Genomic DNA, 15069 nt, shown 5'->3' on the forward strand with positions numbered 1-15069 from the left:
CCCTACTTTTTCCTTAAAAGTTACCACCTAGAGTCTAGGAGCTCATGCTCTTACTGAAAACTACTGTAGCTGTTATAGTGACTTTCCCGCTTTTATCAGCTGGACAGTCTCTAGACACTTGGGGGCTAACTGAGCCCCAAATCTTTAGGCATGTACGGGGACAGAATGCTCTGGAAGTATGGATGAATGAGCCAAAAGTGACACTGAATAAAAAGACAGATTTTATCGATGTTACAGACTTCTTTCAAAGTCATTCTACTCTTTGGGTAAGTTTTTTTGTCTTGGTTTTTACCGAACTGGAGGCAAAGGACTGGGAGCAGAGAAGGGAGTGAAACCGTGGCTGGGACGTAAAATATATAATATATTTTTTATTTATTTAAAAACAAATGTAAAAAGAGCTTATTTGCAAGTAATGAGGAGGCAAATGCTACAGGGTAGGGAGCTCTGAGTGTCTTCTGGGCTTCTTGTCTCCTTTCTTCTCCTCTGAGGAATGTCTGACATCCCAGTTTCCCCTAGAGAGCGTGACAAGGGGAGAGACACCTGGAGGGTGGTATTTCTGATTGTCAATTCTGCCTGCAGCACAGCAGGTAAAGCCACTTTGCACTTCGTGTATTTCCCACCAATATCCATTTGTGAACAGAATGGAAAGGAGAGGAAGTCACGGTGCGAGAAGAGAAATGGCGGGAGATGATGACGGGAAAACAATAGCCCCTCTTCTTTGTTTCCCAGTCAGTGTCACGTCCTCTCTTTCAGTCAGAATGAGCTAACATCTGGGTGAGGACATGCTACAGAAACAGTGCTGTTCCCTCTTCTCTAGTTGTCAATATGAAAAAATTCTGAAAAGATGAGATTTTGAAATGATGTTCACTCTTACGCTTTTCAAAAACATTTTTTTTATTTTTGAAATTAAAATATAATCACATTATTTGCACCTTCTCTTTCCTCTCTCCAACCCTTCTTAGTACCCCACCCAACTCTTTTATGGTTTATGATACCCTCTCTTAGGATCCTTTCTTTGCATTTTGATGTCTTGGAGATTTTGCATATGAGTAGACACTTCTGCAGTGTAAGCAGAAATTTCAGTTTATAAGGTCACAAAACTGGATGGTGTTGTTTCTAGGCTGTGCCAAATACAAAGAGGTATTTGATGTCTAGTTTCTCTTGGGAACACACAAAGAAACGAAATTTTTTAGAGCAATTCAAACTAAGATGACTGTTGTAAGCAACTCTAGCTTGCAAGAAAACAAAATGTCAAAAGAAATTTAAATTAAAAGTAGAATTGAGATCTCCACATAGAGTTCTTCAATATTTATTTATAATCTATCACCTATCTATATAGCTATATATCACTGATTCCCTCATATTTAATATTGTATTTAAAAATATATGTTTTAAACAAAGAACTTTATAGACATTAGAGACAAGGAATTCAGAAAAATAATACAGAATAAAAATTTCTTATAAAATGCCAACCAGAAACAACTGGAAGTACCATTCTAGTTTTCTTTCTATAAATCAATAGATATATGATTCAATTTTATTATTTTAATGAGCTTAGTAGATAACTTAAATATTCTAATATATCTTTCTATTGGAAGACTATTTCATCAGATGGCATATCCACGTAATTTTCTTCTAGCATTAATTTGGAAGTTTTCCCTCTAATTTAGCTATCATAAATCACACTTTAATAACTAGTTTTGTACCGTGTGTTCTTAAATCATGTATTTTTTTTTCCTTGGGAAAAGTCTCTGGTGTATGTATACTGCTAAGTTAAACATATGACATACTTGAGTATTTGGTACATGGTAAAATTTCTTTCTTTCTTTTTCTTTCTTCTCTCTCCTCGCTCCGTTCTTCCCTTCCTTCTTCCTCCCTCTCTCTCTCCTCTCTTTGTCTCTTTCTTTTTTAGTTTTTGAGACAGGTTTTTTTTTTGTGTGTGTGTGTGTCTATTCCTGACTGTCCTGGGACTTGCTCTGTAGACCAGGCTGGCCTCAGACTCACCAAGATTCCACTTGCCTCTGCTTCCCAATGACTGGGATTAAAGGCATGCACCATCACCACTCAGTGTAAAGTTGCTTTTTAAAAAGAAAAGACGTGTCTTGCAGTCTGACCTGTAGTGTTTGAAATCATCAATTTTAATGTAATAGCATTAACAGTGGTCTTTATAATTTGTTATGATTATTTTTAATTTTATATGTAACAGCCACATTCTTTATAACATAAAATTCTACACTTAAAATGACAGCCACCTTGCTATGTAGTTTGGGCCATTTTCACGTACCATAAAGTCACTCAATTGAATCAATTAAAGTATTTAGCTATTATTTGACTCAGTGTTGTTAAAAAGAAAAATGGTTTGGGACATGCCAAACTGTCCAAACATGGTCCATGAAAGAAGCTGTGTGAGATTTCTGAGAGCTTGTGAGAAAAGTCCAAGTAAAGAAGAGCCTGGTAACCATGTTTATCCATAACATGGGTTGTTCCTAGACTGTGCTTTCGTGCTCCTCCCAGGAGTAGTGAGCAGGAATGGGGTTGTTTCAGGTTACACATCATCTGCTCCTATGCATGGTTTGTCCTCATGACTGCATGCAGCCTAAACTCGTGTGAACCTTGCTCATGTGATCTTCTTTAATCCCAAGAATATAAACTGTCTGATGCTCGGAATAAAGTTGGCTATTGCATGAGATTTTAGTCTGCCTCATTTTTAGGACCCTCTCTGCCAGATTCACACAGCCAATATGAATGTCACACCACACTCAACCAGATGATGTCAAATCACAATCAAGGAAGGGAGTGAAGACCTAAGGGGAATTGAGCTGGTTTTGTATGCAGCTTCAAATGTTCAGCCGTGTACCTGGTAAATATTCAAATACGACTGTCATAAAATATAAACTGTAGGAGAAAAATACACAATAGAGATGATAACCTCAGTGAGCCAAAGGAAGAAGGTGTTCCAAAGTGTGACACAAAAAAGAAAACCTAGATCAAAACAGTAAAAGTTAATTTATTTTCATTAGTATGCATGTTAATAGTAAAGGGACTGAACTGACTAAAATATTAACCACACTAAAAACCTAAATTAGAAATTATTTTAGTGTTGTATCACACACTAAAATTCAAGACTAAAGAAAATTCAAAAGGTATGAACAAACACATATGAGACAAATACAAAAAGAAAGTAACAATAATAATCTAAATACATTTCACAAATCAATACTCCTTATGGTATGGGTCACCAAGTAATAATGTTCACAGGAAGACTGAAGAATTTCAAGCTTGACTGTGTCTAATAAAATGGCTTCAGACTATGCAAAGCAGAATGAACAGAAATGAAAGAAAGTGTAGTAGCAATAGCAGGTCATAACTCCAAAGATCTAACAGGCAGAATTTGGTAAGGGCTAGAAGACATGAACCACTGCTTGCCCTAACTACGACAAGGTAAAAAAGCAACTTTTGAATCATTTTTAGAATTTTGATATTTGATACATATGTAATCATAAAGAAAATACCCATAACTTAAAAAGAATTGGCATCTCACAGATCACATAATAAAATGAGGTTTAGATCAAGTCTCAAGAATTTCAGTGAATAAAATTTCTTGAAAGAATTCTTAATATTTCCTACATAGAAGATTTATAATATGTTGTAAAAACAACATTTAGGAGGGTATATTGTCTCAAACCCCTCATTAAGGCAGACTAGATGATCCACTATGAATCAGGAAGAAATTATGGAGAAAAATTCCTCAAAATCAAGGAAGAAAAGAAATGAAGGGAAAGAAACCAATCCATGACAAGGAACAGAGCTTTCAGGGTGGTGGGAAGAGGACCACCTTACCAACAACTGTAAGAACTAGATTGCAGAGTGGGCTTTACCCCATGCAAATTTGCAAATGCAAACCAACAACTTAATAAGCAACAACACAGAAACAGGACGCCCAGGGATTTATAGACGAACTGTATATTGTCACAAATGCATGATGTCACCTCACCAAAGATGATGGGAGATAAGCTGCTGACCTATTGGATACTGGAGAGCTCTTCACTAGAACCAGAGGTAATAGATTAAAGAGACGGTGCACAGTGCTGGACTCCAGTTGGCAAGCTCTGAGTAGGCTGCTACCTATGTTGGGTTGTACTCCGTAGGAGATGGATAGTGAGTGGTGGGGGTCAGCAGCTTCCATGGCAGATAAGGATGAAGGAAAAGTTAAAGCCAATATTGTAGTTCTGGGTTAGCAATATACATCTTGTTTCTGTCTGAGGCTGACCTGATGTATCCCATAAATACTAAAACACCCTTTTCTTGCCTCTCTTCCTCGGTGGCTCCTTATTTGGTGCTTTAGAAAAATCCCAAAGTTGCTTAACATGACCAGAAAACAGAGGAAACTGATCATGTGACCTCAGTAACTGTTTTTCAAGATGCAGTCTGTCTCCCTGCCTAGTTGACAATAGAATTCCTTCCTCCAGCTTTAGACTATGATTCTGTTAGTCTTCCATTAGGCCTACAATGGTTCCAAGCAACATGGTGAAAGGGCACTACAAGATTCCAGAAAATGATTCAGGCTAGAAGCTTGTTTATGGAATACTCCACCCACTACGGAGCTCAACATTCACTAGAGCACTCAGTGCTTCTAAAGCAAGAGCAGCAGAAGCCCATGCACCTGATTCAGGTTGAGCCTCCTTAATGAAAAAAAAGTCTGAAATCCAAAACTTTTCCATCAGCATTGCTCAGTCACAGCTGGGGTGTCTGAGCAGTAAAATTTATACAAACACCTCCTAATTCAAAAACATTTGAAACCAGAAACACTTGTTGTCCCAATTGTTTTTTATAAGGGGTAAAAACTTACACAGTATATAAAAAAAGGTCAAAACATGATACTTCGACGATGTCTGATTATGAACATTTTTTTGTTTTTTTTAAATTTATTTATTTATTAAAGATTTCTGTCTCTTCCCCGCCACCGCCTCCCATTTCCCTCCCCCTCCCCCAGTCAAGTCCCCCTCCCTCATCAGCCCAAAGAGCAATCAGGGTTCCCTGACCTGTGGGAAGTCCAAGGATCACCCACCTCCATCCAAGTCTAGTAAGGTGAGCATCTAAACTGCCTAGGCTCCCACAAAGCCAGTACGAGCAGTAGGATCAAAACCCATTGCCATTGTTCTTAAGTTCTCAGTAGCCCTCATTGTCCGCTATGTTCAGCGAGTCTGGTTTTATCCCAGGCTTTTTCAGACCCAGGCCAGCTGGCCTTGGTGAGTTCCCGATAGAACATCCCCATTGTCTCAGTGTGTGGGTGCACACTTCGCGGTCCTGAGTTCCTTGCTCGTGCTCTCTCTCCTTCTGCTCCTGATTTGGACCTTGAGATTTCTGTCCGGTGCTCCAATGTGGGTCTCTGTCTCTGTCTCCTTTCATCGCCTGATGAAGGTTTATATTCAGGAGGATGCCTATATGTTTTTCTTTGGGTTCTCCTTTGTTCACATAGCTTTATTTGCTCTATTTAGGAACCAAAGGAGGTAGGCAGCATTAATGTTCTTAGTCATAGGTAAAGGAACAGGTAGAGAGTTGTGGCTCACAAAGATTAGGACTAGTTGTTCAAAGTCAAACAGCTAGTAAGTAGAAGAGTTGGAAACAAGAACACAAATGTTTTGTTTCCCATGCCAGTGCTATTAGGTCATATCAAGTCTCTCCTCTCCCCGTGTTATTTTTCTCTTGTGTTAAGAGTGCATATTTACCCTGTATCATGTTGAGCTAAGTTGGACAGATTTAGGGATGTTCTATATTTTACCGAAAATTTAAAGACATCACATGATTCATATCTGAAAGGTACTCATTCATCTTACTCTTCAGCTCCTGTGCATTTAACACACTGGCTGAAATCAGCCACTGATGGTACTTTATTTGGCTTCATACTCCCTGGAAATGAGCCTCTGCACTTAAAATTTTGGTGATATTTACATCTGAATTTCTTTTGACAAGGTCTCCTGTAGACTTGGCTGGCATCAAGCTAGTCATATAATATAAAATGATCTTGAATTTCTGGTCCTCCTGTCTCCTCCTCTAACATGCTGGGATTACAGTATTAAAATATCATTTCTTTAAGCTGTATACCTAAGCCTAGAGTAAGAGGCAGTAGTGAAAACCCTTAAGACCCTCCTTGATTCATGATCTGTTTTACTAAAATATGTATTCCTATCTCTAAAATAAGAATGGAGAGGTATAAACAAGGGGAATGTTAGCATCCATACAGATAGAAGTGCCAAAATATGATGATCTGACAGGTGCCCAGTAAGGTTTTCTCCCATCCTGTGCTATGATCTGGAAGCCACAGGAAAAAGAGGGTGATTTTTATACATGCTACAGTCACATTGCACACTTCTACCGCCTACTTGCAAGCCAGTACATCAGAACTCTCCTTTGATAATCACGTAACAGATCCCAGGTGGCTTTACCAAAGAAAGAAGAATGGGGGACTACTATATTGTAGGTCTTACATTAAACTGGGACATAAAAGCCATTTTACGTTGCGGCTTTCATTTTTCCACCCCTGATGTGCCTTACAAAATCAAGCCTTATAAGCACACATATCAGCCTCGAACTTTGCCCTTCGGATGCATTGTTTCTCGCATCTCTTTTCACCTAGCCGCCAGCCCTCCGTGGAACCGTCATTGTGAGGGGCTGTGTTATTCATGGGCGTGTGTGGTTATCTTCCTGCCGGAGTGGGTCCCTTTCTGTCCTTGACTCACTTTTTCTTTCTTCTTTTCTTCTTTCTGTTTTCCTCTGTGTCGGTACCAGCCAAGCCTTTTCTGTTTACCTCTATTCTTTCAGATTTCAGAGAGCTATTCAGAGAAGATGCAGCCCACAGAATGCGCACACCCAGCAGCTCAGCGCTGCTTGATGGGATGTGCTCCCTGAAAAAACTCACTCCAGACGCGGCAGCGGCGGCCGCTGTTGTCCTTCACTCCAGCTAACAACAAAAGGCGAGCCTTCTTCCCTTTCAAATTTTTTTTGTCAGAGGTGGTTTTCAGGCAATGAACAAAACGACTCTCTGCGGATCTTGACAGATGTAAAAAGAATCAGCCAAATGAATGGTGGTAGATTGCAGAAAAGTAGGGATTTGACACTGCATCGCTCTGCACAAAACGTCGATGTAGATAAACACGGGAGACATGAAGCACCAGGGCACATTCTGAAGAAGGGAGTGGTTACACTAAAGTACTCTATTAGCAAAGATATTAGCAGTATAAGCACACGCGCACTGCAATATTTCTGTTTAGTAGAAGGTAGAGCGGCTGGACTACAGGCTTTCTGCATTTTCTCCTTCCTCATGGCTTACATCTTCCTGGACTGGGAGGTGGCTGTTAGGACCGCACACCAGACAAATAGCAGCTGATACTGATAAAGAGTCTCTATATTCATCCAGTGTCTTGATAGTACCGTTCCCTCCTTTCATACCTAAGAACTCCAGAATTCCAGGAGGTTAAGTAGTTTTCCCAACCTAGTTGAGTCTGCAAATTTCAGAGTCAGGATTCCAGTAGACATGTTTGGGCACTTTTATTCTTTGATCATGGGGGAAGAACGTTCCTGAATGGCAGTTCTTGGACTGCAAACATCACAGGAAATGCCACAACTCTTGGCGTATTTTCGATGACGTCTGTCCTAAGCTGAAGTATGAATCTCCTTCAAACTCCACTTCTTCTTTTCTCTTTTTTAAGTTGCATCCACCCACATGTTGAATCAGAGACCAACTTACTGTGTATATTTTAACTTTTTAAAAAGTGGATTTAATGGGGAAATGATGTAAACTATGCAGGGACATATAAACGGGCTAAAAACAACAGGAATCTTCAAAAGAAGAAACCAGGCTTGGGAAGCACACTTAGGAATCTGGAGGACCATGAAGTATTAGCAAAAGGATAGTTGAAATGAACAAATGAAGGCATGAATGAATGAATGAATGAATGAGTGGATGCCTGAAAACACAAATAACTGGAGAACCAAAAACGGTGAGGCCAGAAGAAGAAGAAACTAACCAGGGCAATGGTGAGAGAGGTTTGATGAAATCCTAGAGCTTACTTTCCACATAGGAGGTTGAAGGCATCAGGAGAACATTCCAGGTGTCAACTGTTAGTAACAAAGAACCTTGTAGCTGACATAACAATACTTCAGACAATATGAGTCAATTTTTTAAAAATACTAATGTAACAGTTTTTAAGTGCTCTACATTTACTAATATGCTTCATTTCCAGCTATGATTCATGACTTTGCTTCTCTGAAGGTGGGACCTCTGGAAAACATGATGAAATTCATCCAAGTTTCTTGGTTATTAATTATCTATTTGAACAAGGATGTTCTGACTTTTGAATTCCTTGGCCAATAGGTCATGCTGTAAATAACCTGAAACTTAGCCAGGTTTTTGCAAAGAAAGGAAAGGAAACTACAGATACACAAGATAGAAAATAATTAAAATCAGAAGGGTTAGACTATATGGACCTCAGTTATAGGGGGAGCCTTAACAAAGGTAATCTGTAGATAATTTTCGGAGGACAGAGTCATAGGTGAGTTTTCAAGCCCAGAGGTACTGAACTATAGAGGGTTACACTAGGTGATTCTTCTGTCTTAGTAAAAGAAGAGGTGAGTTCAGTAGCTTAGAATCCTAATGCAAAACACTAGCTCCAGAAATGGAAGCTAGGAAAGGGGTTGGGCAGAATCTTAGCCTGAGTATGGTATCTGATCCTGCTTTAGCATTGAAAGTTTATTCCATAATGGCTAAGAAAAGGTCTTTAGGTCTGCATCATCCTGCAGGAAATCCTCCCCAGGCACGCACATGCACGACAATAGGAATCATCCGGACACTTGAGCTATACAGAACCAGGTGGCCCTGGAGAAGAAAAGGCAACTTGCACTCTTGTGGATACGTTCTCTGTCTCTCTCTCTTTCAAGTGGTTTCGCCAGCAAAAAGAAACATAAAGTGCAGCTCACCTAAATCAACAGCATGTTGATGTACATTTTTCCTTTGTGTGGGTTTTTTTTCCCCTAAGAAGTACCTACTATTTACAGCCTGTTACTAGGTGATAATGGCCAAGCACGTTCTCTCCATCTTCCGGGCAACCCTATACATTTCACCGAGTATTTGCAAGTCAAAATACCTGTTGCCGTGCACGTGAGAGGCACAGAATGCAAAGCTGTAATGGAGCAGGGTGGGGTCAATGACAGCACCGTTTTCTGAATGTTCCATCAGTTCTGTAAGGTAGCAGAGATGCCTGTGACAGCCTCGCACACCATAGCGGGCACAGTATTCATCTAACACAAACACTTGGCCAGGGCTAAACCACCCCTGCAAGAGAAAAGAAAAAGACACGTTTTTTTTCCCCCGGCTAAGATTTGTTTTTCTGTATGCACATTTAAGGCATTGCAAGCAGCAGCAGCAGAAGCAGCTAAGAGCGTTTGCTTTGTTGATCATCAGTTTTGGAAGTGACACTGACAATCTAATATCTCTGAGACAATGTGCGGCACACTGCTCTTCTCTGCTGCTACTCAAAAGTAGTCAAATTCTATTCAGAGGACTTGTTTCCATTCGTCAGTCACAACAAGTGATGTTCCCTAAACTCTGATTTATTTAGGAGTCAGTTAAAAAGAGAATAAGGTGGCATGGTGGGGGGGAGGAAAGGGAGGGAAGTGGGGAAAATGTATAGCTCAATTAAAAACAATAATGCACACATGTATATATAAAAAGAATAACCAGGTAGACACTAGCACCAAAACTGACCACTCACTGAAAACATTTTATAATATGAACTAGAAAGAAAATTTCAGTAAGTCCACCAGTGACACACATTTGCATGCTTATGCCTGGAATATTTTTCTCAGTCTGTCCTTCTGTGATCATAAGAGTTAAGGTTTTCCAGTAGTGGTTTCTTGTTCTTCTGAAGTAAGATGCTCATTGTAAGAGTAGGGCAGAAAGCAAGCAGCCAGTTTGGTTAATGCTGCAAGGGTAGGACTGGGTGGCGCAGCTTCATACAACACCATAACAAACTCATTTATAGAAATCAGATTAAAAGATATAGAGAAGAAGGGAGCTTTTGAAGGAAACAGAGTAACTATTAAGGAAGAGGGGTTAGGGTATTACAGGAAAATGTATTAACAAAGATAAATAAGAGATATCAACTCAACCCCACGTGGAGGCAGGAAAATCACAGTGGACCAGTCCCACACAGTCACTGGTTTCTAGTATTTAAAACTGTCTGACATAAGAAACTTACATCAGAAATGGGAATAGAATTGTCCAAGACCACACAGAAAATCACTTAGTGAGTCTTGATTGACAACTAGGTCCACTCTATCCCAAGCAATGTTTCTAATCACACCACATTTCGTTTTCAGTGTATACAAGACAGAGGGTAACATTTTTCCTCCCTTCATCCTTTGCTCCCTTCCTCCAATCCTCTGTCCCTCCCTCCCTCTCGAATTTACTTCCCTCCCTTATTTTTTAAGACCAAGCCTCATTATTTAGCCCTGGCTGGCCTGAAACTCTTTGTATAGACAAGGATGGTCTTGAACTCATAGAGACCTGACAAATCTGTCTGCCTTTGCTTTTCAACTGCTGCAATTAAAGATGTTTGTCACTAATCCCAGCTCTATTCTTAGACTCATAGACAAATTAATGAATTGCCAATGTAGGTATAGCTGTTGGTTCGTTTCCTCATGTCTACTGGATATCTCCAAAGACTTGAGAACAAACTGTCTGAGTTAGGACTTCAAAAAGAGTATAATTTATTCTACAAAGTTATTAGGCTCGGTATCCACGAGAGTCAATTAGTGACAGAAAATACCATTTCCAATAATAAATTGTAGTTAAGCTATAACTTTAATCCCCTGACTCTGTGGTATCAGGGAAACTATAAATTATAACATTTTATGTTCATCACAAACCAGGTAGCAGTTAGCTATTTAAATCATCTCTCTGTCTCTAGTCCTCTGTCCCTTGCCCCTCAATGCCTCTGCCTCTCTCACAATTCAAATTATCTCTGGATGAAATGCAAGCTGTCCTGTTTTGTATATCCCATCATGTTGTTACTTTTTCCATTTCTTTCCCTGTCACTTACGTTATCCTAGGAATCAAAGAGACAAGAGCAAGATAGCAATATCTGCTGAATAGGACATAAGCTTTAAAGTGTCTGTGCAGGTATTGGTGACTCCTATGACAAAGGCTTTCTGTCTGTCTTTATTTAAAGTATTCTCCTTTCCAGTCGGCATTGTCTGGGGCCACTAGAGTTCAGCATCTATTCCAGGCTATTCTCCCGTCTATTGAGTGGCACAGCAGTGGTCTTCAAGTGTATAATTTTCAAATTGAGAAGCAATCGATTGGAATTCTTTATTCCCTAACCCCAACTACAGTGATTAAATGAGTCAGGAATAAAATGTTGTTTTACAGCAACTATTTCTCACTTCTGAAAATCTTTTATTCTAACCTATAGGTGACCAGATAGACAGATTTGTACCCACCAAGCAGGAATAGGAATCATTCAGTCTGTGATCCAAAGTCTGTCTCTGGAGAATTCTGAAGAGGAAGGCATGGTCAAGTTTGCAAGGACTAGCAGAAATAAACTCATCCATCCCATGTTTCTGAAAACGGTCTGCATCTGTAAATTCAAAAGATCACTTACAGTACATTCATGTTTCTGATTTAATAATTAACAATATAGTTTATGAGGAACACGAAATTTAGGCCTCATGATAATTGAGGACCACACTTTTGTCCTTCAACTCGCAAAAAATACATCATATTAATATGAATTGCAAAGTCTGAAGCCCCCAAATGACATGAGGACAATCGGCAAACCATTTAAAATGAGTACATTCAAAGAAAAACTTTTAACTGCATGCATTTATTACGTGTGCAAGTGTAAGTCATGGCGCACACATGGATGTCAGAGAACAACATGCAGGACTTGGTTCTTTTGGTTCTGCTACGATGTGGGTATCAAGAGTCAAATCCAGGTCATCAGGCTTGGTTGCAAATGACTTTATCTGTTTGATTTTTTTTTTTTTTGGTTTTTTGAGAAAGGGTTGTCCTGGAACTAGCTCTGTAGACCAAGCTGATATCGAACTCACAGAGATCCGCCTGCCTCTGCCTCCCGAGTGCTGGGATTAAAGGCGTGTGCCACCATCCGCCTGGCATGACTTTATCTGTTGAGCCATTACCTGGACTCAGAATCCAACTTTTATTCAAAGTGGATTCTTATACTTACTGGAAGAACAACTGTTATTTCCCAATTTTAAAGAAAGTTGGGCTAGACATGGTGGTGCAGACCATCATAGTACTTGGGAGTCAGAGGCTGGTGGGTCTCTGTGAGTTTGAGGACAGCCTGATCTACATAGACAAGCCCAGGCCAGTCTTGGCTATATAGTAAGATGATGTCCAAAAATAGGGGTCAAGGATTGAAGAGTTGTTGTATTTTATGAATATCCTTGCAAAGAGAAGTAACCGGAAAACAACCCAGGTCTATTCATAAAGGAAATGGCAATGATGGCCAGAAGCCTGCTTTCCAAATGGCAAACTAGGGCAGAGATAAGCACACAGCTTCAGCTGGATCACTTCCAGTCTGCTTTTTGTATGGAGCTTTTAATGGGACCAACTTCAATGCAGAAATGGCATTGAACGCTCTCAGGCTTCAAGTTTAAGAGACACGAAAAAGCGAGCATCGTGTCTGTGCAGATATGCAGACAATGCCCCCCGTCCCAAATGGCACTTCAATCAAAGGTTCAAACTTATTGTTCTTTACAGATTGCATCTTTCAATGCCTGTGGACCCTGCGGGTTTATCAAAAGGCACGCTTTTATGATTGCTTTCGTTAATGGTATGTTTTGTCAAAGTCTTCAATGCGATTGACTAAATATAGACAGAGAAAGCCCTACACATCCCAAAAGGAGTGCTGGGGTGTTACTACATTAGCTCTGCGCTAAGCAGTCAGTGACTGGAGTGGACCCTTTCACAACTATAAACATGATGCCCATTGTTCCTTCAAATTTACACATAAATCCCTTTCTGGTCATCACAAGAAAAGAGTCCTAAATGCAAGCTAAGTGTAGTTTCTAAAACCTATGTGGAACAACCCTAAATCTGCAAAGGAAAAGAGACAAAAGTTTATTGATCAAACCCAATTATAGAGTCAGGCTCATAATAAAACTCAATATTGATCTGTGGACATGATGCTAACATAATCAGTCACATTTAGATATTTAGTCCAGATCATATTGATCCATGTCAAGTTCAACTTTCAGCCATATTTGTGGATGGAAGAACTGTATAATTCAAGCTGAAGGGTCTTGAGAATCACATTAAAAATAAAAGACACTAAGATGGATGTATAGCTCACGTCCACGTAACATGAGAAACCCGAATACAGCAGCAAAGCAATGGAAAACAAAGCACTGGCTACGCAAGGTACGCCACGGTTCTTTCTAAATAAAACACCAGTTTTGTTCTGTTACATTTAATGACCACCCAAATGATGAACTATTTCATATGCTAAGTGGTATTAAATGGATGAACACTAAACTTTTTTCCTTAGGTTGAGAAGTAAGACAGTCCAGCTTCTCTTATATCCTGTCTACAGTCTTGTAAAAGTTGAATATGTTACAATATGAAACAGCATCAAATGAGTAGGAGGCAGAACACCAAGGAAGGCAAAACACATGCATCTTCCAGTTGAAGGAGCTGATCTATTTTAGCATCTTCATTTCTCTAAGTACAAAATTTGCTTGGTGTCACCTTTATGAGATGATTATTTCTATGAAATAACTGATGATTTTTATTCATTATTTCTTTCAGCGGAGGTCATAAGAAGCAGTTAAAAATAACGACCATTAATGGTTTATCTGTGGAGAACGGGATATGTAATAAATTTCAGAGGAAAAACTCTCATAATTATGATGTTATTATAAAGGTTTAAAGTATCATTTTTAAAAGCTACAGGAAAATAGTCTTAAAATGTATATTTCTGAAAACAAGTCTATAGTTAATCTTTACAAGTACACATTTTTAAACTAATAAAATAATATTTTATGAGATACAGTTTCAAATAACTTTTACTAATGTGACAAAGCACAAATAAATGAAAGATTATTTTTGACAATTAGATAAATGCTAACATTATACTCACAAATATTAAGTCACAAATGAATATTCTCCTTCAACTTAGAAAATACAGGCAAACCAACTCACAAAAATTTTAAGGTAAAAAACAAAATGAGAGCCAGGAAATGGTGGCACACACCTTTAATCACAGCACCTCAGAGGCAGAGGCAGGTGAATCTCTGAGTTAAGGCCAGACAGACCCACAGAGTGAATTACAGGATATCCAGGTCTACCTAGAGAAACTCTGTCTCAAAGAAAAAAAAAGAAAGAGAAAAAAAAAGGGCTGGTAAGCCAATTCAACTTGCTAACAAGCTTGTTGACTTGAGTTGGATATCTAGAATCTGAATAACACAAGGAGAGAATTGCCTGCCTCAAGTTGTTCTCTGAATATCATAAATTTGCTAAGGTACATGCTTGCTACCGAACAAATAAGAATTAAACAATATAATGATGATGATGATGATGATGATGATGATGATGATAAAACCAACAACAACCTATAGAAGGGCTACAGCTTTGTAAAACACATTCTGTAAAGAACCAGCGTCTCTGCTTCTATGTCAGAGAAGCAGAATGCAAAACACTGTACGAAAAGATTATGTCACCATTAGCTTCTATCAACACAGAAAAATTAAAACGAACTCTAATGAAATTTAGACCTCCCTCTGTGACAAATGTTTTTGTTTTTAGCTTTTTCTTTTCCAATCAATCTTTATGTTTTTCAAAACTAAAGTTGGTTTAGTTGTCTGGCCTTTATTTTAAACAAAGAATGGCCATGTATATGTTTATGAGTGCTTATGGCACGCTATGAAGTACAAAGATAGTACCAGCATAAAAAAGAGGGAGTATGACAGAGATGCGTGCTACTGAATGCTTGTTATTGTCAACAGAAATTTCATGTTATATATTAGGATATAGTGTCATAGAATATACAA

General features: G+C 39.0%; 1 protein-coding gene across 7 annotated transcripts in view; it reads right to left on the bottom strand.

Moving 5' to 3' along the window:
* Positions 1-15069, bottom strand: part of Cadps2 (calcium dependent secretion activator 2) — a 505709-nt gene that overhangs the window by 135046 nt on the left and 355594 nt on the right. For all 7 annotated transcript variants that reach the window (XR_012908510.1, XR_012908509.1, XR_012908508.1 and 4 more), the window contains exons 12-13: positions 11500-11636; positions 9144-9331 (exon numbers count right to left, since the gene is read on the bottom strand). Coding sequence is in view for 4 of the 7 variants with exons in the window: in XM_075953365.1 (XP_075809480.1) it covers positions 9144-9331; positions 11500-11636 (325 nt within the window). In the remaining 3 variants the exon portion in view is untranslated. The remainder of the gene's footprint in view (positions 1-9143; positions 9332-11499; positions 11637-15069) is intronic.

This window comes from Microtus pennsylvanicus, chromosome 19 (genome assembly GCF_037038515.1).
Source record: "Microtus pennsylvanicus isolate mMicPen1 chromosome 19, mMicPen1.hap1, whole genome shotgun sequence".
NCBI lineage: Eukaryota > Metazoa > Chordata > Mammalia > Rodentia > Cricetidae > Microtus > Microtus pennsylvanicus.